This window comes from Taeniopygia guttata, chromosome 7, assembly GCF_048771995.1.
Source record: "Taeniopygia guttata chromosome 7, bTaeGut7.mat, whole genome shotgun sequence".
NCBI classification, from domain to species: domain Eukaryota; kingdom Metazoa; phylum Chordata; class Aves; order Passeriformes; family Estrildidae; genus Taeniopygia; species Taeniopygia guttata.
This window is the reverse complement of record NC_133032.1, coordinates 26331982-26358291: the sequence shown is the minus strand read 5'-3', so window position 1 is coordinate 26358291 and position 26310 is coordinate 26331982. Positions and strand designations below refer to the sequence as shown.

Sequence of the window (26310 nt, the reverse complement as noted above, 5' to 3'; positions counted from 1 at the left end):
GCCTCCCCTAATGTACTGTTTCCTAACTTTTTTTTTTTTTTTTTGAAAGGTACTAAGTTTATAAGTTGAGGTTGGGATATTTTGGTTTTTAATCAGTGTTTCAGATTATAATAACCTGCTTTGTTTTACTGCAGCTTTAACAAAATCTATCTGCCTGGACTGAGCTGTCCAAACCTAATCTCAAGCAGATTTATTTTTTGAGACATTTAGCCAAAATAGGTCAGTCGCATCCAAGGTCTGATTAAAAAAGAAACCACCCAAAAAAGCCTTCAAAAACCCCCAAACGCCCAATGAACAACCACAAACCCCAAACCCAGACTCCACAGAATTGAGGAAAAGCTACCTAAAGCTACGAATGGATTTGGCCTTTAGTTCTTCCTTTGAAATCTGCTCATATTTAGCAAAACAATCCATCTGTGAAAAATTGCAGTGCATTTATGCTTAGTGGTGATGACTTCTGTGTTCAGCTGTTAAATTCCCCACAGGCTCTGTTGAGCATCTTGGAAAGTTTCTCCCCTAAGTGCAGCTTCCAGCAGGAGCAGGATGCACTGGATCTGCTTAAGGGACAGGAGGGCAGCGATGCAGGAGGCTGCTCCCTCTGTGAAAGGGGCTGTAGGGCAAGAGTCCGGGGTGGGATGGGATAGGAGATGCTATGCGAAATGGGAGGGAAAATGCTAATCGAGTTACAGTGCAACTGAAGCTGGGTAGGAGGAAGGGGTCAAACAGCACTGGAAAAGGACTGGCTCCTGTTGGGAAGGAAAGGGCTGGGCAGTACAGCCAAGAGGAAGAACTCAAGCAGTAGAGATGAGAAACTGCCCTGCTGCAGTTGTGCATGTGCATCTTGGGGCACTTGGACACTGCCTTGGAAAGCTGGACTCTACCTGGTTCATTCCTGTTGGGATTCTGAGGATGCCAGGCAAGGAAATGATGCAATTTTTCACGCATCATCCCTCACAGGATATTTACATTATTCTGAATACACAACTTAACAGTGAGGCTTGAGAGCCATACAAAGTATTCACAAATGCTGCTGAAGTCTCTCAGACCTGAGCCTTATAAATAAAAGGATGCAACAATATGAACAGAAGAAATCATTGACATCTTAAATTGTCAATAAACACATTAACAATAAACTATTCAGCAGCTAAAATCAGCAGCTAAGATCGAAGCCCATAGCATGTTCCAAGAGTAGCCACTTATCTATAAGGTCAATATTAAATCACAGGAGCCATAATTGCTCTATGATAATTTCAAGTTTGGCAAAATATAAAAGATGCATACTGCATAAAATTTACATTAATTAAATTTGTCTAATTTTCAAGATGGGATGCTGGTTGGAGTAGATGCTTTTTGGAATTCATACTACTTACTTATTTTCTTTAATATTGTTTTCATTGATTCCCAGGATAAAAAATTCCATTACTTTAGTGCTGCCTTTGTTCAGTTAGTACCAGGCAGCCAATGATGTTACTTGTGGGGGTAAATGAATTTGCATTAGCTTTACTTTATCTATCATGAGTAAAAACAATCCTGCAGGTATTGTAATTGGACTTTGGTGTAGATTGGGAATATGTTTTGTTCCCTATCAACTGCAAAATCCACACTGCTGCATCTCTGCAGCTGTTGCTATATGAACTGGCCCAATTAAAGCAGTGAATGTTTAGCTACAGGCTATATGGAAGTTAATTGGAAGTCTCTGAATGGTTTAAGAGCCTCATGCAAGGATATGCTATTGATAGTTCACATGAGCAGTGAACTATCACTTGGTGCCTGAATGTCACGAGTTAAAAGTCAGAGGGCAAAAGGTTGGTCTCTGTTAAAGCCAGTGCAAGTTTTGCCATTGACTTCAACAAACAGGATTTCTCCCTTAATTCTGTAACTTTGTTTAGGGGGGCAATTGTGTTGCACTTTTAATTCCTGTGGCTTCACCAAGAGTCTGTATTTCAAAAGCTTTTAGATTTTTTATTTAGTCTGATAGTGTTTTGTGGGAAACTAAATTGAAAGTGTATTTAAGGGCCCCAGGGACCTGCTCTGGTGAACTGCATCAGGAGAAACTGAACATCTGCTTGATGCCTGGACACAGCTTTAGCAGAGCTCCTAATCATTCAAAAGAAATTGCAGAAAATCTGTTTGCTTTTACATTTCAAACCTCATCACTCAAACTTTAAGTTTTAATGTCCTTACATACAAATTTTTTAAAAAAGTAAAAAAAAACTCAATACAAAATTATTTACCACCAAAGCATAAAATATATAAAAGAGGAAGGGAAAGAAAATCAAGCAGTTTTGCAGTTTTAGGGTGGTTTTACACAAAGGAAAATTCAAAACTGATTTCTGGAATATAACAAAAACGTGCATCATACTAACATGAAGCTGTTTTAACAGTGATTGTGTTGTCTTAACAAACACCTGATTTATCAGTTCTATTTCACATGTGAAATGAAATGGACTTTATAGTAAATAGATCTTTTTAATTTCAATTAACAATATTTTGCTATAAGGAAAATGTACAGAATTTTGTGGAAATCCATGTACTATGTTTACTCAAATACAGAAAATACTTTGCTGCAAACTTTTAAATATAATAAAATGCATTTAATAGCAATCTTTTGTGGTATCATCATTGTTTATGAACATAACATTCAAAATATGGAAATTCAGTTGTGGATCAAAATTACCATAAAAACAGTAACCCAAAGAACCTTATAAACATGTCAACAGCCATCATTTATCTTAGATGGCTTATACCAATGTAAAAAACATATAAAATGTAGAATAATTCTCAACATATGGTTTACTTTGTTGTATTGTTCCTACATATTATTTGTGTTAAAATCCAGAAAATTATATTATGAAGAGAATATTGGGGTTTGTTTATTAAACTAAAATACAGGTTAAATTCATTCTTCTCTTGTGATGAACATATACCAACAGTGATTAAAAAATAAACATTTATTTACAAAATATTGATGCATACATATTACACAAGTCTGTTATATCAAAGTGGTTTTTAAACAATATCTGTAGCAACCAACTATTTGCATTGGTTTATCATAGTGCAAACGGTAATGTTGCAAAGGCAGGTTAAAATGTGGGATTGCAATTTGGATGTTAGATTTCTCTACTGCCTTCTGTTTTTCTATGTCTAGAAAACTATTCCTTTTCATTTAAAAAATATCTATTTCTTGCGAATGTTGAATAGTGTACCTGAGGATAGGGCAAATTCATTATTAAGCCTAAATTCTTTCACTTATATAACTATCTTTCTATTTACTCAGCCTGCTTACGTAGCACCATTGCCATTACTTACTAACATACTAATGAGAAAAAGGAATGGAAACACACTAAATACACTATGCCATCCCTAATTTCAGGGTTTGTCCATTTATGTGGAATTTTGTCTGATACATTTCACAAGTCTGCACTATATATTCAAGTGTTTAAGGATGATTTTGGTGGTATTGTGTAGTGGCATATATGTTACCAGTATATATGTTCCTGTAAATATGATATTAAGTGAAGCTGTGAAGAAAGGAACCTAAAAGCCTGCTCCTTCTGTCCTCAGGTGAGAAGGAGCTTGCTTTTGATTACCAATGTGTACTGAAATCTGCATATTAATTTGCATCCAAATGACTGAATATTGGTTCCCTCATAATGTAAGAACTTAGTGGATTAAATCCCGTGATTTTGATTGTAGCTTTTCTCTTTTGCTGGCTCACAAGCAGCCATCAGGTAATTACACTGTCCTTTAGTTCATGTTCTGTAACTGCTGCTGGTAGCACACAGGAGGTCGGCAATGCCTTGTGTACGTAACTTCACAGTTTGAAACACTGGTGAGGGAGTATAACTTTTTCTGTTTTTCTCCTTTTTTTTTCCTTTTTTTTTTTTTTTTTTTTTGATAGCTTCCATGATGTGTGAAGCGGTGGATCCAACGAGGATCTCATGAGCACCCGCAGCGATCTACAACCATGGCTGGTATCTTGCCGTAGATGATTTGTTCTTTGCCATTGAAGTACAGCATGTTGATGGGGGACATCTTGGTGGGCGTGCAGCAAGGGCCTGCTGAGCCTCTGGGGTTGGCTTGGTGCACCAGGTGGGTGTGAGGGTACTTTTGTAAAAACACAAATTCACATTCTCCGGAGCAATAATTCGCTTTGTATCTTTTAGGAGCGATAATCCAATCCCACCCGAAAGCTTCAAAATCCACTGTCAGTGGGTAGCGGCAACATCGGGATTCTGTCGAGTGCTCGTCACAGTCAAGACCAAAATCTCTGCGGGACCTTTTTGGCGTGTCTGTAACTCTGACCTCTAGAAATGGGTTCTGTGTGAAGAGGAGAAGGAATTGGAATCATTTCTGAGGTAAGCCCAAGTTCACTCAAAACATGCAAACAAAATTTCAGATGTAGATGTATCAAATTAATATTCTGAAATGAAGTTTGCAAACAAAATTTGACCTGCAATTGTGTTAGTTATCTCTGCATTTCCCTGCTGTTTCTCTATACAAAGCTTTAATACCTGAGTATTTGTCCCTGAAATCACCACTGTCTCAGTGTTAACATTCTTTAACAGCTATAAGAACATTTCAGAAATTTGGAGGTTGCTGGATTTTTACTTTTGATGTGGATTTTTTTTTTAAGTTTGTTTTAAACTCCATAATAAGAGCTTTTGTGACTCCTTCTGAAATTCCCATCATTAAAATCATATTGAATCAGACTTTCTGGATATCAAGGAAAGTGTATTGTCCAGACCAAGGAGGACAAAAGTTGCTCCTCTGTTGCTGCTTGCTTGAATGACTCTATGACTGAATGAATTTGGAGTGCCAGCTAAATATTTTGACTCCTGGAAGAGTCCTGTGGCCAGGAATGCACTTTTGGCAGATCCCTGAGGCACATGCCTGCTATGGAAGGTGTATTTCCACAGTCACCAACTGAGACTAGAAGAAAATTGCAACCTCCACAATTGCAACTTTGAAAAAGTTCCTCAAGCTGCTGCCTTCCACACACTGATTTCTTCCCCCTGTGTTGGTTTGGCACTGATGGGGCCATCCCATGGAACCTATTCCTCAGGAACAACAGCCCAGCCAACTTTGTTACAGAGATTTCCCTCTCCCCATATACCTGCAAGATGTGGAGCTGCTGGAAGTGCCCTCTCTAAAGGTAAATTATATAGGGAGGTGTTTGGTAAGAGGAGCACACCTGTACTGGGAGGGGAGCTGCTGGAGAGGAGATGGGGGGAAGAAAGATTTCCTCTCCCATTATCTGTGCCTCTAACCCGGCTCTGCCATTGAAAAGTTTATTTATAGGTGATGATAGCCATGGGTTATCTGTATGTATCATCATTTGCATGGATGGAGGTGGTGAGGACATTCCTGATCATGCTATCCAGCTGGCCTGTTTCAAATACAAGAGATCCACATTTATATTGTATATACAATTAAGATATCACAGAGTTTTTCTTCTTAGCCCTTTTAAATTATATTATATGGCTGTGAAGTTAAATGTTGCATAAATATGGTTAGACACAATGGTCTTCTCCAATCTAAATATTTCTATGTTTCTGTGACCAACAGATTCATCTGCTACATAGAAATAAAAGTAGAATAATATTCTTCATACTTTATTCAAAAGAAGATATCACTTGGTTGTGATATGTTTAGAAATTTGTATAGGTTGTAGATGATTTACAGAACCAAACAGCAGGGGAAATGCTGTAGTTTCACTTCAGATGTACTTGTAGGTACATTTTGGATTTAATTTTGTTTACATTTTGTTAATCTAGTCTTATGAAAAAAACCCAGATAGTTATTTTGTGTACTTCCTTATCATTATGACTCAATTATTGTATCAAGCAGAATTTCTCTAATCAGCCACTTCTAATAGGTAGAATGATGCACTCTACCAAATACTGAAAGGTAAAGTACTTAACATTATGAAGAAGATATGTTCTCACCTTCATAAAGAGAAAATTTTTATTGTTGTTAATAGAAAATATATGCATAGAGAGTATGTAGGAACTCCCTTGCCTTCTCAGCAATATTGGAGGCATCTTTCCCAACCAGTAAAAGAATCTAAAGACTGTTGTTTAGCTTAATGTGAAATAGCTGCTTATTAACTAGTATTTGCTCTCAAAATTGAAAACAATGTTACTTTGATAGTATCATTCATCATTAATTGCCAAAACCTCTTCTTGTTAATGCCTTGCAATGTCTCTTTGAAATACTTCAATTTCTCTCAATTTTTTAGATAGGGAAATGGAAGCAGAGGAAAGCTATTGATTTTTGGCATGTCCAGAGAGCAAAGAATGAAAGAATTGGATATACAGAACTTTTATCTTCCATTCCCTAAACAATGCATCAATTTTATCCTTAAAATAGGCTAAAATGACCTTATAAAAACCTTAAATGCTTTTCAATGAAATGTGATTTTTCTAAATAGACTTACCAATCCGTCTTCACCCGGTCCTGGGAAAGTTACAGCAAGATTCCGTCCATTCTCATCAAAAGCTTTTATTTCAATGCCTAAATTGGATTCAGGCTGTTTGAGCCAATTTTGCAGCACTGTCTTCACATCAATACTCTGCCAAATACCGGTGCCTGGGTTCATGTCAAGTTTCAAAGATCGAATTCCAGTATATCTTGTACCATCTTTCATGGGCTTAATAAGTCTCAGGATCTGCACAAACACCGTTGTAGGTTTTTGGACTTGCCTCAAGTATATCCACAATTGTGCTTTTACTACTTTGTTATATTGTATTTTAGAGCTAAACTTAAAGAAGCAACATTTTGGTTTCCCCTCCATTTGTACAAGAAAATCAGCTATAAATGAATGGAAAGAACAGATTACTGAACAGGGAACAAGAAAAAATGCGTATATAAACCTGACTATTGTTTTCAGACTATAAAAAATATTGCAATACATTATAAAGAGTACCAGTGACAAAGTGGATTTAGCTTAATTAATTTTCTGTGGTTTACACTCTACAGCAACTTTAGTGGATGTCAACAGAATTACTCTTTCATCTACTACCAATTCACTTCTGCTGGTCACCTCCTGAGGACCTTCATAAAGCATGCAGAATAGCAACTTTGCATAAGCTGACTCAACACGTGTGTGGTGATCCAGCTATTTCTAATTTACTCCAAAGCCTCAGCCTGCTGCAGACCATACAGTTCTGGGCAAACTGCACAAACACTTACATTTCTTTTCTCAGTGGGAAGAAAATAATTGAGGGGATTAATATAAGGATCATTTTGTTTTCATTTGAATAATATTAGAGGAAAGTCACATGCAGTGCTGCGTTCCTCCTTCCTGTAGCCTACGATGCAGCTGTCATACCTAGTCATGGCAATATCTTTCCATGCCAGGATAAAATGGGTAGTACTAATCCTAAATGGTGCAGGACTTTCATAAATCTCATCACTTAAGATACCTGTCTCTTTAGTGCATTTAAAATAGCTCAAGTTCTTTTTATAAGAAGTAGGAAATGAACTCAGAGCAATGAAATACTACTTTTCTTGTCACTGTAAATATGTAACAGTTTGATTAAAAATAGTTATAAAGCCTTGAACATAAAAGTCTGGAATAAAAATGCAGGCAGACCTCAGCTTTGTTATAAGGCTGCAGTAAAATAATGCTATTAAGTGCCCATCTTAATAATTACTAAGTTGAAAAATTTACTTTTTCATTTGTGGGTTCATTTTTAGCTGGTGAGAGCAGCTGATATTATTCTAGTCTGCACATCATGATGATATCTATAACTGCTAACATGCCTTATATGTCCTGTCATATTTTTCCTTTTTGACATCATATTCGTAAGTGTTATTTAAAAAAACAGCTGCCATAGTCAAATACTTTAGCTGATGAAGAACATAAGATACTACAGTATTAGCTGTGCAAAAGATACTTGATAGGAGGCATAGCAGATGTTTAGCACTCGGAAGATAACTCAGAATCTGCTCATTCAGTAAATGCTTTCATTCTTCCCTGGCACGATTACATGAGCTGATTGCTATAGCACAGACATTTTTACATTTAATCTGTTACACACATATTTGCCTTAAATATATAGTTTTAACTCCGAGGTGGGTGGTGCTAGTTTATGGGATCAGCAAAGAGGCAAGAATTTAACTCTCTGCTTGCACTTGCTGTAGCATGTTGCAGTTAGATAGGTGTAGTGCTCTAAGCTGCATATCTGTTGATTTTTATTGCTTCTAAAAATACTGGCCAGTGAAACCTCGCTCAAAAAAATATAGTTCTCTCATTATCTGCACTTGTACTTTATATTTGTGAGAGGAAATGCCCCGAGTGCTGCAGATAACGAAGCTGACTGAACTGCAGATCTCCCTTTGCTTTCTAAGGCAATGGGCAAATCCTAAGTGCTACAGGGCACACACATTATAAGGAGCCGAAAACCGAACAGTAAAACAAAGGATCGCCACACAGTCATCTGAACCTGGCTCAAATTCTTTAGAAATAAAGCTCTCCTCCCTCCCTCCAGCAGACTTCAGCCAGCAGCCTGTTGGGAGAGCCTGAGGAGGAGTTGTGTGGCTCTACAGCAGGGAGACAACTCTCTCAGAGGGGCAGTGGGAGGCAAAAGAAGCAGGGTTTACTTACACTCTGTAGGCATTGTGATAATCGTTTCGGTGGTGGCATGATAGTCATCATCTTCCAAAGAGCCATCGCTACTGTCATCTCTCTGCACATCATACTGATCAATCAGTTCCTGCAGTGGAGGAGCCTTGGGTAAAAGTTGTTTAATAACATCCCTGCTAATGTTAGGAGCTTGTTCCAGACGCAGTTTGCTGAGGATCTGAATTTTTATGGCTTCTATTCTGGAAGATTTTGTATTCTGTCTCCATGTACAAGCATTGCACAGTCCGTCCTTTTCAGCGTTCTCTGTGGGCTGACTACTGTCATCAAGAGCCACCGGATCAACTGAAATCAGCATGAACAGGTAAATAGAAGCATAGAGCGCTAGCTTTTGCATGATCTCACATTCAGTGCAGCACTTTTCCCTTCTTTTTTTTCCCCCTCCCCCTTTCCCTTTCAGTACTAAACAGATCCGTGCAAGCAAATGCAATCTGAGAGACAGCTTGCCACACTGGTGTACCTTATATATTCCAAGGGGGCTTTTTATACTCCAACTTTGATTAGGCTCATGTCGTCAAACCCGACGATTGGTTGCTGTCCCAACAATGAATGTGGCTGTCAGAGGGTAAAGCCCTGTCGATCACAAGTCACTAGACAGCGTTTAGTTACAGCCAAGGGTGAACTGATTTATCTGGGTACTTCACAGAGGATATGCCTTCACATTCTGAAAGGATATATTTCCAAGTATTGTGGAGAGCAGTACTGAAAGACAGCACTGTCATTCTTAAATATTATACCAACTGTGTGCTTGTACTATGAATCAAGAGAAACCTTGCTCTAAACTTGCTTTAGGCTTCTACCAATCTTTCTGACTTGAAAGTTTGTACTATTTAAAAGAAAATCCTAAGGGGTTACTTTTTGCAGGCAGGAAAATTATACGTTAGAAATGGATTGCAATGAGTACTGATTTATTGTTCAACAACTGATATATATTTAGCAGTTCCTATTTCAGAAAACCTTACTCTGTTTTCCTAGACATAAGCTAAAGCAGTATTGGAGGTTTTGTGCATATGTGACACTATGCAAATGCCTGTCTTATTTGCTTTCCCCTTTAGAATACACCAAAATCCACAGAACAAATCCTTTACTGAATTAATAGTCAGTAATGAAAAACGATTCTGTCCCCTCTTCATGCTGTCACCAGAATACTGGGCAGTAAATTATCTTTAGTAGCAAAGGTTTTTAAAGGAATATCTTTAGTTACTCACTCTAATATTACACAGGAATAGTTTAACTTGCTTTTTTCATTATTAGTCAAAGCATTAAAAGACTTAAAATATTTAAATCTCTACTGTGTATTTATCTTTATTTTCCATGTAACCTTTTATTTCTCTTCAAAATATCTCTGCATTATGCCAACTTAAGTGGTATCTCTGCACTTTATTACTTTCTACTCACTTAGAAATTATCTTATGTCCTGCTTATATGTTAAAAATGCAGTTTTAATATGCTTTCTGCATAAGAGAGATACATCTCTGTGTGATTGCATAGGTTATGGCTTATAAAATCTTACATTTGATCTTAAAATCAAATGCAGTTCACATTTGATGAGCTGTTAGCAATAATTATGGAACCCACCGTGAGGGGGATGAGGGGGTTACTGCTCAACACAGGCTGAATGTCACAGCAAACAGAAACCCTGGAATTGCTATGTATTTTATATATTTGAATATTTGGAATCTGTGTATTACAGCAAAGGGAAATCCTAGAATTTCATGCAATATGCCAAAGTTTGCCTAAGTTAGGACTGAATTTTCAGTTTTTCATGGAGTTTCTTTTTTTTTTCCCATTCTAAGTACACCTAAAAGTATGTCAGACAAGGGGTTTTGCACGTGTTCATGTAGGAAAAATGTTGGTATAAGAAAAGATGTGAACAGAACTCTCAAATTATTTTTTTTTTCTGCCTGGTCATTCATATTCTTTTTGTATTGCCTCTCCAGGGCATGCAAATTTGTATACCACAGAACTGAGCCTAATATTCTGTTCATAACCAGTGACATAAATCACAGTTATTCAATTGGAATTGGTTGTCCTGCCCTGATGTAAAGTTGATGCAAGTGATAGATGTATCATACTCACACATTTCAGGCATATAGCTTTAGGGTCAGAGCCTGATACTCTGATTTTAGCCAAAGCCCATGTTTAAAGCAAGGAGTTTGCTGCCTTAGCTCCTGGGCATTTGATTTTTACGCAGAGATGTGTAAACTGCAGCTACTTTCAACAGCTGGTAACATAAATGGGCCGTGGTTCACTGGAACAAAAAATCAGGAGTTTTTAGGGCAGACTGCCTGCCATGCCTATAACATCTTTAAAACAGACTCTGAGTGCATTTCAAGTTCTAGAAATGTGCTTTTATGGAACATGCATAGGATGATTCACTGTAAGAATCTTTCTGAAAAGCACTGCCTGTTAGTGAATTTTGGGGGAATTTAAGTTGGGGTTGTTTACTATTTCTATGGTTAATGTCATAATAAAATTATTTTAAATTATCTCTTTATTTTAAACCAAACTTAACCATATGGCTATAGAAAGGACTCTACCCCAAGTGGAAAGTTCGACAGCTACCAGGTTTCACACCAGAAACAGTTTAAGATAATGATCCATCTTAATTATAGAAATAATGAAGCAGTCATTGATATGAAAGTAATTCAGTGTTCTGGAAAACCATGGCTAAAAGCCACTCATGAGGGAGAGGGGCAAGAGTGGTGCTCAGCAAAGCAGTGCCTCAGCACTGTGATCCTCTTGGGCTGTGCTCTGCAGCCTCACTGGGACCTCACCTGCTTCTTCTCCTGCCACTCCTCCTGCTCTGGCTGGCCAGCAAGAACATGCAGAGCTTCAAGGTTCTTTTCCCAGTCTTCTGCAGAGAGTCCATTAATCTGCAAGCAAGTGTCCCTTTCTCCTTTTTGTGCAGCATTTAGTTATGGCTGCAGGGCCAAAACCCCAAGGAGCTCAGAGCAAGGGCTCAGGTGACATGTGGTGGCAAACAGACCCTGCTGAGCACCGCTGTTTAGGAGGTAGCAATAACAACTGGAGTGGTGACACAGGGACTGGAGGTGACAAAAGCACCCCAAAATTCACCAGCAGCTGCACAAGAGAGAGCAATATTTTCATTTCCCTCGTAAAATGCATTTCATAGGTACTGTGAATAACTCTAGGTGTTGGTAGAATACTTTTCATCTTTTCTGGTTGCTGACTTATCCTTATTTTTCTCTGGAATTACAAGAATTTAGGAAAGAGCACAAAGAGTTGCACTTGATTAAGAGCTATTAAAGGATCTAATTTATTTGATAATAATAATAGAATATGTGATTTATTTTTCTATTTGATTTGCATTATAGTGATTTTGGAAAAACTGGGATGACTGCAAGTGATGAAGAGTGATGACTACAGAAGTAGGTGATAGAAGAGGAAAAAAATAAGTGATGAAGAGACCAGGTAAAAGTTGTTCTAAAATTTATCAGGCAAAAAAATATTTTAACAAACCCCTAACACATTATCACTAGCAAAACCAAAGAAGAGTTAAATATGAAATGCACATCTTACTGAACTTTATGGCATTTTAATATTATCTTTGGGATTTGTGTCATTCTACCCGTTGTGCCTGCCAATAGTGAATAGTATTCCCAATCCTGACTATGCGAAGATCATGGCTCAGGCCCCCAAAATCAAGCACTGCAAGAATGTTCCTTTGTAAAGGAAAAAGGCATACATCTGTCTACCTGGCAACTTCTCCTCTACTTTTCCCCTTCCACCATGAGCTTTTGGAAAACCTTAAGAAAAAAGTTGAAAAAAAGGGAAAAGAAACCAAACCCACCCCTACAAATTTGATAAAGAGGTTTCAAAGACATGCTGTAACTGCAAGCTATGTGGAAAAACAGTGACTGTGCAGAGGAAAAGGAGATTAGTAATGCCCTCCCTGAGGAGAAGGCAAGCAGAGCCCAAGCATTACCCATCCTTTTTGGCAGCCTCTGGTTAGGCAGAGAGCTCGTGCTCCCCCGGCAGTGCTCAGCACGCCGCTCGCTGCAGCATCCACAGCCTGTCACCCTGCCCGGCCAGCAGCGCCCAGGGACAGCCAGCTGAGAGCTCAGCTTCTTCTGGGGGAGGACCAACAGACATGGAAGGCAACCAGGACATTTCTGAGAAAAGGGAGAGTTACAGCAGTATGAAGGAGCTGCTTTCCTGGCAGGGGAGGAAAGGGACATGGGTTATAACCCTACCAGTAACTAACTGGATGACTTCATCCTGCTGTGGGCTACATTTTCAAACACTGCCTTACAGCCTGCTGGACCAGAAATTCACTTTTCTTTATTCTGTTGTTTAAGTTAAATGAAATAGTTCTCATAATTGATTCATCTCAGGAGGCAGAACTGGAAGAAACAAAGCAGGTGTTGCAAAATGCACTGTAAATCTGTGATTGCTATTTACGTTGATGTCAAGTGCTACCTCTGAACCAGTTGGCTTCTCTCCCTGATTAGCTTATATGGAAATCATTCTTCCTGAGCTACTGAGGAAGGTACTAATTGAGTAAGCTTTTCTCTCACTTTTGTCAGCACAAAGCCTAAATTCAAGAATAGCAAAATGAAATGTATACAAAACTCCATTTAAAATCTTTTTGCACTAGACTCATTTCTCTCTTTGCCTCTATAAGCAGAAATAATGTTTGTGCAGTTATTTTGTTTGGAATGGTTAAATTTGAACAGAAAAATTCAGACATATCATAAAATGTATTGAAGTTAGAGTGTTTCAAGTGCTTAACTATGCAGGTGCTTTCTCGTAGCCATCTGAATCACAAGATAAATGTATTACTTTGAACCATAATACAGATATAAGACCATACCTATAAAACACCTAGAAAGAACTCTTGCAATAACAAAATGCCTATGGAAATACCATCCCAATTACATTATGTAAATGTAAGGCAAACACTGCCACTTTTAAACTTATTACCATGAACTAAAATAGGAAAGCTGTAACTCATGTGAGTTCTTGCTCTGGAACAAAGGGCCTGAAAGAGTTTGTCCTTTGCTATGCTTTTTTCCCCTAAAAAAGTAGTCATATATAACCTTCTAAACATTCTGCTGTACCAGCTACTGGAAGTCAACTTCATGGATGTTGATGGTATGAATATTTAACTCCCTCAGCTTACCAAGAAAGAAATCCACATCGGTTTTACCAGTTCTGAGTTCTAGACATCCTATTTCAAACAGGAGAAGAGCAGGTGTGGCTCAGAGTATGGATGCCTTGGTACACTGGCATCTGCAACTCTTTCTCAACCCCTGCTGGCAGGTGGCTTTCCCATGAAGATCAAGATGTTCAGCAATTTGGGATTTTGAGTGTTCTCCCCTGAGGTATACTTGGGTTTGTGGTTTGAATACCAGGACAAAATGGCAGATGATTCCCTCCACTCAGAAGCTGGGAGTGTGGCACTAGTGAGGTCTGCCTGCTAATGAGTGTCTCACGAGCCATAGGATGCAATTGTGCAATGGATAAAATTGGGGAAACAGGTAAAACTGGTGGCAAAGGGCTGCTGTGGCCATTTCAGTCCATGATGCATCTCTCAGCTTGCCCAAGAGATGCTGATGAACATAGGCTTTGGGGAAGTTATTACCTTCAGCTTCTGGCCATCTCCCTCCTCCTGCAGCTTTTGTGTTGCATGCATAATTGTGCCTGTGGAATTAGGCCAAAAATGCCCTGTTGCTTTTCCCTCTCCTGCATGTTGCAGTACACTTTCCTCCAGAGCTAAGCTGATACAACAGTTGAAATGAAACCTAGAAACAGATAGGGAAGTACATTGAGTTCATTAAAAGCTTTTAAGGAAGAATGCAGTTATAGTGAAAGTTTTTTTTTAATTCCTTTGTGTTCAGAATTTTATTCTCCAGCCTTTACTATGGTGTCTATATAATCTTATATCTTGTAAAAGAGCCCTGTTAAATATCTACTTAATTCTAAGGATTCTGCCCTTCTTAACGGATGCTGTCTTTTCTTTCTTTTCTTTACAGTTGTAGGTTTTCTGCTTTTACCCAAAATTCCTGACATTCATCTTCAATGTCTTTTAAAATAGCTGCGTCAGCTGCTCATTGCTGATGGGAAACCTTGGATTCCTCTCAAGAGTTGTTACCGTGCTTGGAGAGGTTTCATTTGTGCATTTGCACAATCAAAGTGTTTGAAACACCAAAATACTTTGTCTCAGCATCGCTAGCTACAGGAATGTTTTTATTTTCTCCGAGGCACAGCTCTTGGGAGAGGATTTTCACCGCGGGAGTCAATGATTTTGTGTGAGTGGCCTGTCCTCTGCTGGGTTCTTCTGGAACAGCATCTGCTGGGAAGCAAGAGCTGCTTTCTGCTTTTCCTGTTCCTTTTTTCTTTTTTTTTTTTTCTTTTTTTTTTTTTTTAATTTTTTTTTCCAATACAAGGGGTTTAAACTCTCTGGTGTTGCCATCTTGTCTCTGATCCCCTCGCAGTCCCCTGGCCCATCTCTGTAGACTTCAAGTGTGCTCCAGCACAACCAGTGTGTCTTGGCGTCACCAACTCAGGGCTCTCACTTGCATCCCATCCCTCTAACCCTGGCATGTCATCCCACAACTTGTCATGGCCATTCCTGATCTTATCCCTTCTCCCTTCAAGTCTAGTTCAAAGCTCTGTCAATCAGCCCTGCTGGCTCATAAGCAAAGACCTTAGAGGAAGGTGAATTCCATCAATAAGATGAAGTTATGGCAAAATTAAGCTTTTTTCCTTTCTGCCCATGTGCTGGTCTATGGTCAGCTTTAGACAGGCTAATTTGAGGCAAATGCCAGTAGGATTGAATGAAAAGTGATGGTGACATTCTCCTAGAAATCAAGCAACATTCTGATCTGCAGTCATCCAAGAAGGCCTTTGAATCTGGCATATTCATCAGCAAAGGTCAAATTTACTATTTAGAGTTGGGCTACCTGATTCAACCCTGGCATTAAAAATGCTGGTAATTTAAATTTTTAAGAAGCCTATAGAAAAAATGAATCAGCTATTTTAATGTGATGAAATATAATGTATTACAAACATATAACCCTACAAAGTCATTTAATGTTGTAAGTGTATTATGGGAAAAAGCAGGCACAAAAGGCTGTGGTTTCTGAGGAAGCTGCTTCTTTTAAAGTAAGACCCCAAACAATCAGGTATTTATGAAAACCCCTGTACAAAATAACGTAGAGACAGGAAATCACATAAGCTGCTTTAGGGTTTTAGAAGACAAAGAGCAGATCAGAGACTGTCTAAAATTTCTTGATGTATTTGATTCTCATTTAGAGGAAAAGAATATAAATGCTGAGGTGTTTTTAATAAATTAGGTACCTTTGAAGGATTTTCACATAACTAGTACAACTGTTTAAAGGTATTGTGGCATCCAAGAAGAAACTAAAAGAAGAAACTTTTTACTCCTCCTGCTTTATTTATATCTTTCCTTATTTGTTGTTCACTCCCTGCTGATGCAGTAAAGATGTTCCCTATTTATGAGCTCCATTATGAAGCATCAAATGATTGTATCAACTGAAGGAAAACTGCCTATACTGGCTAAAGCTTTAGCTTTACTGCCCTTTTCTCTTGAAAATTGCCTCTGGTTGCTCTAGCAGACACTTCCAATTCCTAACAATTTTAAAGGCTGATGCTCTAAAAAGTCACAAGTTTGTTTTTGGTTTTTTATCCTTGGGATTTCAAGTTTTTTTCTCCCATCAGCCTGCTTGTTGGCAGTATTAGCTAGCAGGTTGACAGGAAACAAGGATAAACCACCAGGGAATTGCCTGTTTAGGGTTTTTTTACATTCAGTAACAGACTTTCAACCCCTCTCTACCATTCTGCAGAGATATAAAACTACTTAAGAATTAACTCTTCAGAGCAACCATTGCTGTATCCATGACTATATGCCCTACAATCATGGAAATCATGTAAAGATTTTACACTCTTCGTTGACTATGCAAACAATTGAAAGGATGCTTAAAAAATGGAATTCACATAGGAAATCTGAAATTGTTACAGTGGCTGTTGCTTCAAAGTTTAAAGAGAATGGCTTTTAGCGAGTAGATCTGGAAGAGTTAATGGAGAAAAATATTCCATGGATACCCAGATTAATGGATATAGAGTTATTTGTTTGCTACTGACTTTGTGATAACTACACAAAGCTTTTTTTATGTCGAATGAACTTTGTACCAGGGTTTTTCCAGTACATAAATCTGATGAACTTCACAACTGCTTCTGATGTTTTGAGAAAAAAAAAGACTTGCTGCATACAAAGCTGAGGTTGTGATCAATTAAAAATATAATCACTTGGCCAAACTTAAGGCTTTTCAGATCATACTAATAAAAGAGATTGATGGTACAATTAGGAATGCAGTGCAAAATGGAAATAAAATTGACTACATCAAATTACTTTATTATACTTTCCATAATTTACTGAAGTAGCTCAACGTTAAGAAATGGAAGCATTTTTTCATTTTGTCCAAAGCCTCTAGAACAAAGGAAATTAATGAATAACTATTGAATTGTGCAGTTGCCTGCTTCACTAATTCTAAACCTTAAGTGATGTATCTAATGATTTATATGAGTAACTCTGAGAAAGCAGTGTGGTAAATTTTAACATCCCAGTAATAACTTGGTAGAGAGAAATTGCTTCACTAGATCCTGAATTGTATTAAAAGTTACTATGTTGGTATAGCTGTAGTTATAGGATTTGTGTACATATATTCCATATAGATATGTTTTATTGGACATTCAAATGGAAGAGCAGTTTCTGCTCAAAAGCTTTCTCATTGCACTGGCTGGTTTGAGAAATGAGATTTCCTTTCTGTGTAGCCCTTTCTTCACATCAGTCAATCAGGCATTAGCTAGGGCATTGTAATGGCACAAAACACTTTCCACAGCTGTGCTACCTGACAAATTCTGTATATTTCTTACAAGAAATAGGATTTATCAAAATAACATGAAGGAATTTCTTATTTCAGTAGGGCTCTGGGATGTATGCAATGTGTATTTACAGTTCACATAGGAATAATGCTGTACTTAGAAATGGTAATTATTTAGTGATAGGAACATCTTGCACTTTGGTCTAACTTTTCAAGTCACCTGATATTGATAAAAATTAATAATTTTAATAATAACTCAGATTAACAGGTTTTGGGTTTTTTAAATTTCAACATCACTGTATAGGGCTGAATTTCATGTTCTTTCAGCCATTTAGAACTAATAAAGAGTAACAAGAAGAAGAAAGCTGATAAGTAACTTTGTAGCCTCTTCTGTGAGTAATTTTGGAACAAGCATATTACACAGGAAAGGATGTTAGTTTTGCATTATGATGTACTGTGTTTCAAGAAGCTCTTTGAATGCCCCCAAGCTGTGTTAGCCCAGAGTGAATTAGAACACTGCAGCAAGTACAAACTCAGAGGATAATACCAGCAAATACCATTGCATAGCACATAATTTAATTTTTATTTTCTAGACAGAATCTAATTGAAAACTGGTTTTCACTATAATGATGTAATTTGTAGTTTGCAGGCAGTGAGAAAGTCATATTTGTCAGTAGTTTCTGAGTACAGCAAGTTATGAGGTGTTCTTTTTAGTTAGATTATAAAGGATTAGAGCCCCAGAATGCTCTGAGTATTTGCAGCATTTGGAAAGGGTTTTTCTTCCTGAAAACAGCCATTTTCCTAGGCTGGAGCACTGGAGCCAGTCATTGGGGTTGAGCTGCTGTTTGGGAGCTGGCATTTATATGCAGTTCCTGCAGCACACCTGTCATGCTTTATGCACCTCTTCCCTCTCAAATGAGCGTGTTTGCCATCTGCAGTATATTAATCACAGTCTACCTTTCCCATATCCTTCTTCCTTGGGAAAATACCAGGCACTGGAACCAGAGCATGACTGGCTAGATGCTTGTGCTGGAAGAAGGGCAATCAGGGAACCCACACCCTTACCAGAAACACACCAAAGGATCACCTCACATGAAAAGGGTCATGGTGGCCTGGCCAGACCTTTCCTCTTTCTGTACAGAATAAGGAAAAGCAGCCAATGGTAACAGGGGGGTGTTTCCATCTCAGTTTTCTCACAGCAGTGTCTCCATGGTGTTTCTCTTTCAGTATGAAAGCAGACAGCACAAGAACACACAGCACGAGCATTCCCAGTCCTGGGAATTTGTGGAGGTTAAGGGGAGATGAGCAGCTGCCTGGTTTGTGGAGTAACAGCTATGGAACATGGCAGTGGTGGCTCCTCTTCTCCCAGCTGCAGATTGTGGTGATGCTAAACAAGTATTTTTCCATCTTCCAGTAGCAAATTGAGCTTGGAGTGAATTATTTGGGCTTTATTCTGGGAGGAAGTCAGATTTCCTCTGAGGACAAGTGCATTTTCTAGCTTTGCCTTGAGAGACACTTGGTTCCTGAGAAGTGCCAAGAAGGGAACCAAAGGCAAGGGAAAAAATGAGGACCTGGAACCAGCTTGCTCAAATACACTGGCACTGGCTCAGCTCAGCTGGTGATGAAGGTTGATCTGAAACATGGCTAAAGAACTGAAATAATTTTTGTCTTATCTACACTGCTTCCTTTGCCCCCCACAGCACAGGGGAAATATCCATCACAGTTTGCATCCAGGTACTCCATTTACAAATTTCTGTGGCAGGTGCAATAGCCATTATAAAATAGAGTGGATTTGGTTTGGGGTTTTCCTGGAAAATCTCTTTTGGCACTCTACAAATGATAGAGTAAGAGCAGGTGTTTAAATAGAGAACCACAATAAAACACAAATCTTCTTAATGAGTTGTAATCAACCAAAAAGCTAATGAGGTTGGGGCAGTTTTGTGAGTGTCTGAGGAGTCTCAGGCCTCCAGAGCAGGCTTTGCATCCATAAAATAAAATCCTTGGGAGCCAGGAATTCAGGTTACTTTCATTCCCCTTCAGATAAGCCTGGTAAGGTTTCTTTGCTTTTGTAGTGGTGTAAAGCAAATATCTTTTCAATATCTCATTGCTGACTCTCAGACTTGTATTCTTGGATCTAATTCAGCCATTTATTGTCCTAAGCATTAACATTCAGTTGATTTATATTTCTATGCTTACTAATTGCTAATTCCTTAAAATTTATGGGCTTATTTTTCATCAGATTCAAGGGGCTTTATTCAGAGGTATGAAGGGAAACATGGCTACAGGAAATGCAAACCTTGTTGCTTGACCTGCTGTTCCTTCTTTTACCTTTCCATTCTCTCTTCTGGTTTTCACCAATGTCTTTTGTTTTCCAGGGAAACTGTCTTTAAGTTGCATGTTCTATGAAATGTATACTTTTCTGTTTTCTGCTGTTTAATTAATACCTCACTAACTTTGGCTGAGGCTGTGAAATCATTGATAACTGTGCTTGTTTGAATATAACCAGGTCCTTTGTTATATTACCAAAATCATGGGTGCTAGGAAACTGCATAATCCTCAAGGAATCTCAGCAAGCCTGCCAAATAATCTGCCACCTCACACCTTGAGCTCGGCTAAAGGCTGGCTTAAGTGTGAAAGCATGAGATCAGAAATCCTTTCCAAGCTTTGAGGTGTATACTGCAGTAAATCTGGGCACTCTAAATTCATTATAATGGTGGCATCTCCTGTGAGCTCATTATGTATTAGGTATTGTCTTTTTAACCCCTATGCACAGTCTTTTCTTTCCATTCCATTATATGGTGTATTATACCCTTTTTAAAAATTTTATTTATTTTTATGAGAAATCAGTGTTTTCTTATCTTCCTTCTCTGTTCCAAGCATAACTTTAGATAATTTATTTTTTTGGGGGTTTTTTTCTATAGTAAATAGCTCTGCTTTTTAGGTATTGGTGCTTCAGCTCTGTATCATTCTCGTCTCCCTTCTCTAGGGTTATACTGCAAGGAGTTTCTTTCTCTGAAGATGGAGTAATCAACAATATTGTACAAATGCCTACAGTATTTCTGGCAAGGTAACATATAAATTAGACAGATGTAGATAAACCAGAGCTGTCCTATATTTACTCATTCTACATATTAGTATTTGGAAGCTACAAAAAAAAAGTACCTGCATGTTGAAAAGAAGTTTTTAATTAAACTAAATAGCCACTATTCTTGTTAAATAATAACAGTTTTTTAAAAGAATAATAGGCATGAAACCCTGTAAGCTTTGCAGGTAATTCAGTTGTTTCTCTGGCTGACTGAGTACTCCCAGCTGAACAGTTTGCTCCACAGGTTTGTCTGACTAGATGACAAAATGAAAGCATTTTTCTCAAAGTGCTTCCCATTTAACTATGGCCAAACCTCACGAGAACTATGGCTCTTAAAAAGCAGCACTAAATTATTCCACTTTGGGTGGTTCTGGCTACTTCTATAACATGGAAATGTCTTGAATCTAAAACCAGATTTGCATAGGTTAGATTCATGCAAACAATGTATTATTAGAGTTTTTTAAAATCAGGTAATAGCTTTAAATACTGCACTTGAGTTTACTGAGGTGATAATTAGAATACTAAACACTTCTATCAGTGGCATCCCTTAGATATAATTTAACAGTGGGTAAGAACCCAAAATTTTTCAAAGACAAGATCTTATTTCCACTAGAAGATCTGAAATGTACTTTTCCTCACGGGATAAAAGTAAAATGTAACATCATTTTTACTGCTAGCCAGTGGTGTATCATGCAGCCAGTGTATACACCACCACCTGTGATTTTGCCTGCTGCATGCTCAGTGTTCAGGAAATAAGCTAGAATAAATTTATTTTCCATCTGCTGTGTGCTTGAGTGTGGGAGCAGCATGACTATATTTAAAGAAAATTCATGAGGAAAAAGAAGTGTTTCAGAGCTTAAATAAACAGACTTTGTTCACTTGACTGATGCTCAATGATGACTTTTGGAATTGGCTGAGAACCTTCTAAAATGGCTTTACATGGCTGTAGGACTGAGCTTGGGGAGTTCTGATCTTGGGGAAGAGGGTGGGGTGTGGATACTATTTCAGTGCAATGGTATCATCATCAACGTGTTTATGTAAATATTTGTAACACCATCAAATTCACTGCAGGAGGGAGAACAAAATGTTTGCTGCTTGGGAGAACTGAGAAGCTGTATCAATACCCAAAAGGATGCAATCAGCTTTTCACTAAATTATTTATTCACGCCTATAATACAGAGACTAAGACAGTGGCATTATAACATGAGGTGACTTTCTTCTTTCTAAAGATGAAATAACAATAAATTTGAAGCATGGCAAAGGTACAAGAAAGTCACAGTGCTGGCTGAAGAGATCAAATCTTGTGCGCAGTTCTGTTCTTTAAGAGTCACATACACAAAGCCATGAGTAAATATCAATAAAACCTGACAAAATATCACAGAAGAAAAAATATTCCAAAGGCAATGTTATCAAAATCCTTTCAAACTGAATTAAAATATCATTTGGACTCACAAAAGCTGTGTGGATCAGGGCCCAAGAGAAGTCAGTTCTTGGCCTTAGTCTCCAGTGTCCTTTGCCCTTTTGCATCAAGCAGGAGCTTCTTCCAAAAATAATTTCCTGAATGCAAATGACCTGTTATAGCACTTATTACTTGGGGTATAATGTTCGAAGCAGGAGTGACCCTTAAATGAGTTGAGGAACACATATGAAACTTGCAACTTCTAATAATAGTGAGGCAAGTCTTCCATATGTTGTTATAAATTTCAGTCCAAGATGATTAACGTGGCTCACAGGCTACTCTTGTAAGATGATAGAAGAGATATTTTTGCTGCCTCTCCTGAGAGGGCTAGTGTTTCAAATTATTTCCAAACAAGCTTCTTCCAAGTGAGAGATGGTTCTCATTTTTTTGTCACCTTAATAAAAAGGTGATGAACACTCTTTTCTTAACTGTGCCCTTATATGAACATCAAACAAATATTATGACAGTATGATGTGATAACAGCATGTATGTGCCAACCATGAAATAAAGTTATATTCATAAATACAAGTCATTAATTTATTGTGCCTGTGATTATGTTTGGAATAGAGTGCTTGTATTGTAAGCCTGCAGGGAATCTCAGAAGTGAATTCAACAGCTACATCTTTATTCAAATTTATTCTTACTTATAGCAGGTCTCTGTCTAGTATATTTTACATCAATTCTGTCCTAAGACTTCAGAAGAAAAAGTCTTATTAACTCCTTTATTAAATAAAATCAAGGCAATTATAAATAGGGTAGGAAATTGTTCACGACCATAAACAAGATGGAGTGGCCTAGGTTTTTGGGGTTTTTTTAATAGAAAAAGGTGACTGATGAAGCTCAAAGGATCCTATTTGGTCACTTATTTATTTGTTTGTTTATTTATTTGTGGGTTATTTATTTATTTACTGGTACTATGTGATGCTGTTCCTAGATGAGATACTTTAAATGAGAACTCTAAATGTTCTTGTTTGGCTGAAACTATTCATCCTGATTCATCCTCTCTGATTCAGAAGAAGTGAGGCTGTCTGTCTGTGGATCCTGTTGATGCTGGCTGAAAAGAATTGTCAGACTGTGTGTGTTTGTGAACTCTTAGCTGTGCCACTGAACAACTCCTTTAGTTCACTAAATGCAGGCTTGTTTTGAAGCTAAGTAACACAAGTTTTGCTGTGGAAACTGCATCCATTTGTTGGCCTCTCATCACAAAGCCTGTATTTGAGTAAAGTTTTCCAGCTAATAAGAGGTCATGCCTCATACAAGCAGGATCTTGAACTTCGAACTGTGTCAGATGAACAATCTTTTATTCAGACATCAAAAAGCAGACTTCTGACTTGAGGGAAAGGGGAAGAAGGGACAGCCAGAAAAAGAGTGAGAAGTTATTCAAGTTAATATTAAGCTATAGGGTTGTTGGCAAATCACCTGGGATCAAATGGCTTTCCTGGGTTTTTTGTAGTCCACTTGTCTCTCAGAGATTATATTACTTTCCTATATTTACTATATTATTTTATTAAAACATAACTATGTAATCTTACTCAAAATCCCTCGAAGGCATGTTCTAGTTTTAGGGGCTACTGCATCTTAGATTATTAGGGTACAAAACTCCATGTGTGTGTGTGTTTGCATATCTGTCCTCATTAAAACTCAGAGCCACATCCCAAACCGATGTGATACAGAATATCAGCACCCTAAAACAGCCAGAGGCTGATCCAGAGAGACTTAGTTCTCATGAATTACTCATGACATTTTTCTAATGTACACTTCTGCTTGGATAACAAAACCAGGCATCAGTTCATACTGCCCAAGGTATGCTCTTTTGTAAGCTGGAAAATGGATGGAGATTGGAGCTTCCACCATTAAACTTCCACTGATAAATTTTGTAGCCTTGGTGGTTTTCAGGCTTCTATAAACAAGATTTTGCCTTAGATCCAAGTTTTCTTCCAGCCTACACCCTGTTTGTCTTTGCCTAGCACAATGCTTAGGCATCACTTCTCACTATTGGCAGTGTACTTGTGGATGTTTATTTTTTGCTGTAGGTCTGACCTGCCCCTTGCTCCAGCCCTGGCTTAGCTCAGCAGCCTCTGCCAGCTCCAAACCTATAGGTTCACCCACCCCCTGCCACAGGTGAACAGTGTATCTCAACACTAAAACTGAGGTATTAATTCTGGTATTATTCCATCACAAAGCTTATTCCACAAACCCTTTACTATTCAAATCATGTTTTCTCAACTTTTGGATCTTTTTAGCAGTGGATGATCTTAAGCTTCAATGGCTTATTTAGAATGATGCATATTAACAGATCAAATACATTGAGTCTTTTTAGTCAAAGTTTTTTACATGCACTCAAGATTAGCTTTTCTTCAAGCTTTCTTTAAGCCCTGCCTTGAAGTAAATGAAGTAAATGTGTAGCAATTTTATGCCATCTAACTCCATATTCCAACTGAAATATTTTTCCACTGCTATATTTAAGGTAGGAATGGGTATCATAAAATTAATGAGAAATTGGGGAAAACGAAACTTGAAGCAGAACTCTGGTCCAAAAGGGCTCCTGAAATGTGAGCTCATGCTCTGTTCAATCCTGAGCATTGAGTAACTGTTGCACACACCATCCATAACTAACATTATTTCAGCAGAGTTGTTCTACTTGCTTACATTGCCCTCAAGACAGTTGTGTCCCCCCCAAGTAAATTACTTTTTCATTGTTAAAAATTTTTTTTTTCTGTCTTGAAATTGAATTGCAAAGTTATGTGTATAGGCATCTACCCTATAGCATGAATGAAATTTGTTATTTTCTTCTTTGCCATTATGTGGTTATAGGTAATATTTCTGTTTATGACCTCCAGAAACTATTATTGCATCTTTCTATTTGATCTATATAATGTCATACATTTCCTTGTGTGCAAGAGTTCTGATTTGAAGGTGATGCAGCTGAAAAAGCTCATGATAGAGTGGAAAGGACATTTAATATTGGATGGTATCTCAGATAAGTTAATTAGATCATTTGGGTATTGAATAATGTCTAGAGCTTTCAAAATATTTATTATGTGAGGTAGTCATGATGATATTGTTGGTAAATTAGACTCTTCTGAAAATTAATTTCAAATTTATCTTCTTATTTCAGTGACAGCTGAAGTAATTTTGTGACTTTATAAAGGAATTTATTTGCCATTTGTACTGAAAAAGGTGATGTTGGTGTGTGAGAAGAAGTACAGAGGGCTTGATCTCAGCCAGCAAGGCAATTTAGGGAAATGGAAGTTTTCAGCAGCAGCAATAGTTCAGATTCAGTCACCCATAAATCTCCCCAAGGGATGCGATTCCTCAGCATCTCTATCCTTCAGTCCCCTGTCTTTGCTTTAATGTATCCTCTGAGGCAGTCACTAGCACAGCTTCTTTCTAAGGCATCTTCTGGCTCATTTCTTCTGGCTCATTTGAAAATCCATTTGCCCTGTGCTCAAAGGGGGCCGGTTTTATTGCCCACCTCCTGAGCACACTGACCAGTTCTGCATGGCAGCACAGAGCCTTTGCTGCTCTCTGCGCGGGCTGCCTGTGAGATCCCTGAAATTCGGGGGGATGCAGGCCTGCCCTCGAGGAGCAGTGAGAGAAGTGGGCCAGGCTCTTAAAGCAGCAAAATCCATCATCACTGCTCTCATGGCAGCAAGAGTTCACCCTTTCACATGTTTGTACTGCTTAATCTTTCAAGCTGGATAAACTGATCTGATAGAGAAGTGGTTTGGGGACTTAACGTGGGTACTAGGAAAAACTCTGCATTTCACACCCATTCATCAGCTTTGGCCTTGTCCCTAAAAACACATGAACAACAAGTTCTTAGGGGCAGGATGCCTTACTCTGAAAAAAAGCTGGGATAAAATAATGTGGTGGGTTAAGCTCAGTTAACAGCCACCTGGCTGATCATGCCCTCCCCTCTCCTGCTGGATCTGAAGAAAGGAGGAGGAAGGAAAGATTTATGGATGGACATAAAGATAGGCAGGTGCAGCCAAAGCAAGCTGTGAAAGCAAAGTAGAGGAGGAGGAAAAGGGAGGAGTTGTTGCTCATAATAATGTTGATCTCAGTGTGAAAATTTGGAGATGAAGACATGGGTACAACATTCCTCTGAAACACATGACTTCCCTACATCCTTACATCTACAGATGTCACAAAATTGGCAGGAACAGGGTTTTAGTGTGTCACTGTTCTGCTGACCCACAACCACGCCTGCAGTGATGTCTGTCTTTATTGCTGCTGGGAAGCAATT

General features: G+C 38.2%; 2 protein-coding genes across 2 annotated transcripts in view; one reads left to right on the top strand and one right to left on the bottom strand.

The window, feature by feature from the left end:
• Positions 1-2572: 2572 nt before the first annotated feature.
• MSTN (myostatin) lies at positions 2573-9116 on the bottom strand. The gene is made up of 3 exons (XM_002195107.7): positions 8612-9116; positions 6440-6813; positions 2573-4320 (listed from the first exon to the last, which is right to left on the bottom strand). The coding sequence occupies exons 1-3, from the start codon at positions 8982-8984 to the stop codon at positions 3940-3942; spliced, it is 1128 nt and encodes a 375-aa protein (XP_002195143.3). The 5' UTR covers positions 8985-9116; the 3' UTR covers positions 2573-3939.
• Positions 8812-26310, top strand: part of C7H2orf88 (chromosome 7 C2orf88 homolog) — a 38545-nt gene continuing 21046 nt past the window's right edge. The window contains exons 1-3 of the mRNA XM_041717681.1: positions 8812-8951; positions 11986-12082; positions 20504-20584. The gene's annotated coding sequence lies outside the window, so the exon portion shown is untranslated. The remainder of the gene's footprint in view (positions 8952-11985; positions 12083-20503; positions 20585-26310) is intronic.

Bases quoted from the DNA above. Each gene is read 5' to 3' on its own strand.
- MSTN (XM_002195107.7), bottom strand. From the start codon at position 8,984: ATGCAAAAGCTAGCGCTCTATGCTTCTATTTACCTGTTCATGCTGATT. The intron at 6,814-8,611 runs GTAAGTAAACCC...ATTCATTTATAG, and splicing joins TATCACAATGCCTACAGAGT to CTGATTTTCTTGTACAAATG. The intron at 4,321-6,439 runs GTAAGTCTATTT...CTCTTCACACAG, and splicing joins GACCGGGTGAAGACGGATTG to AACCCATTTCTAGAGGTCAG.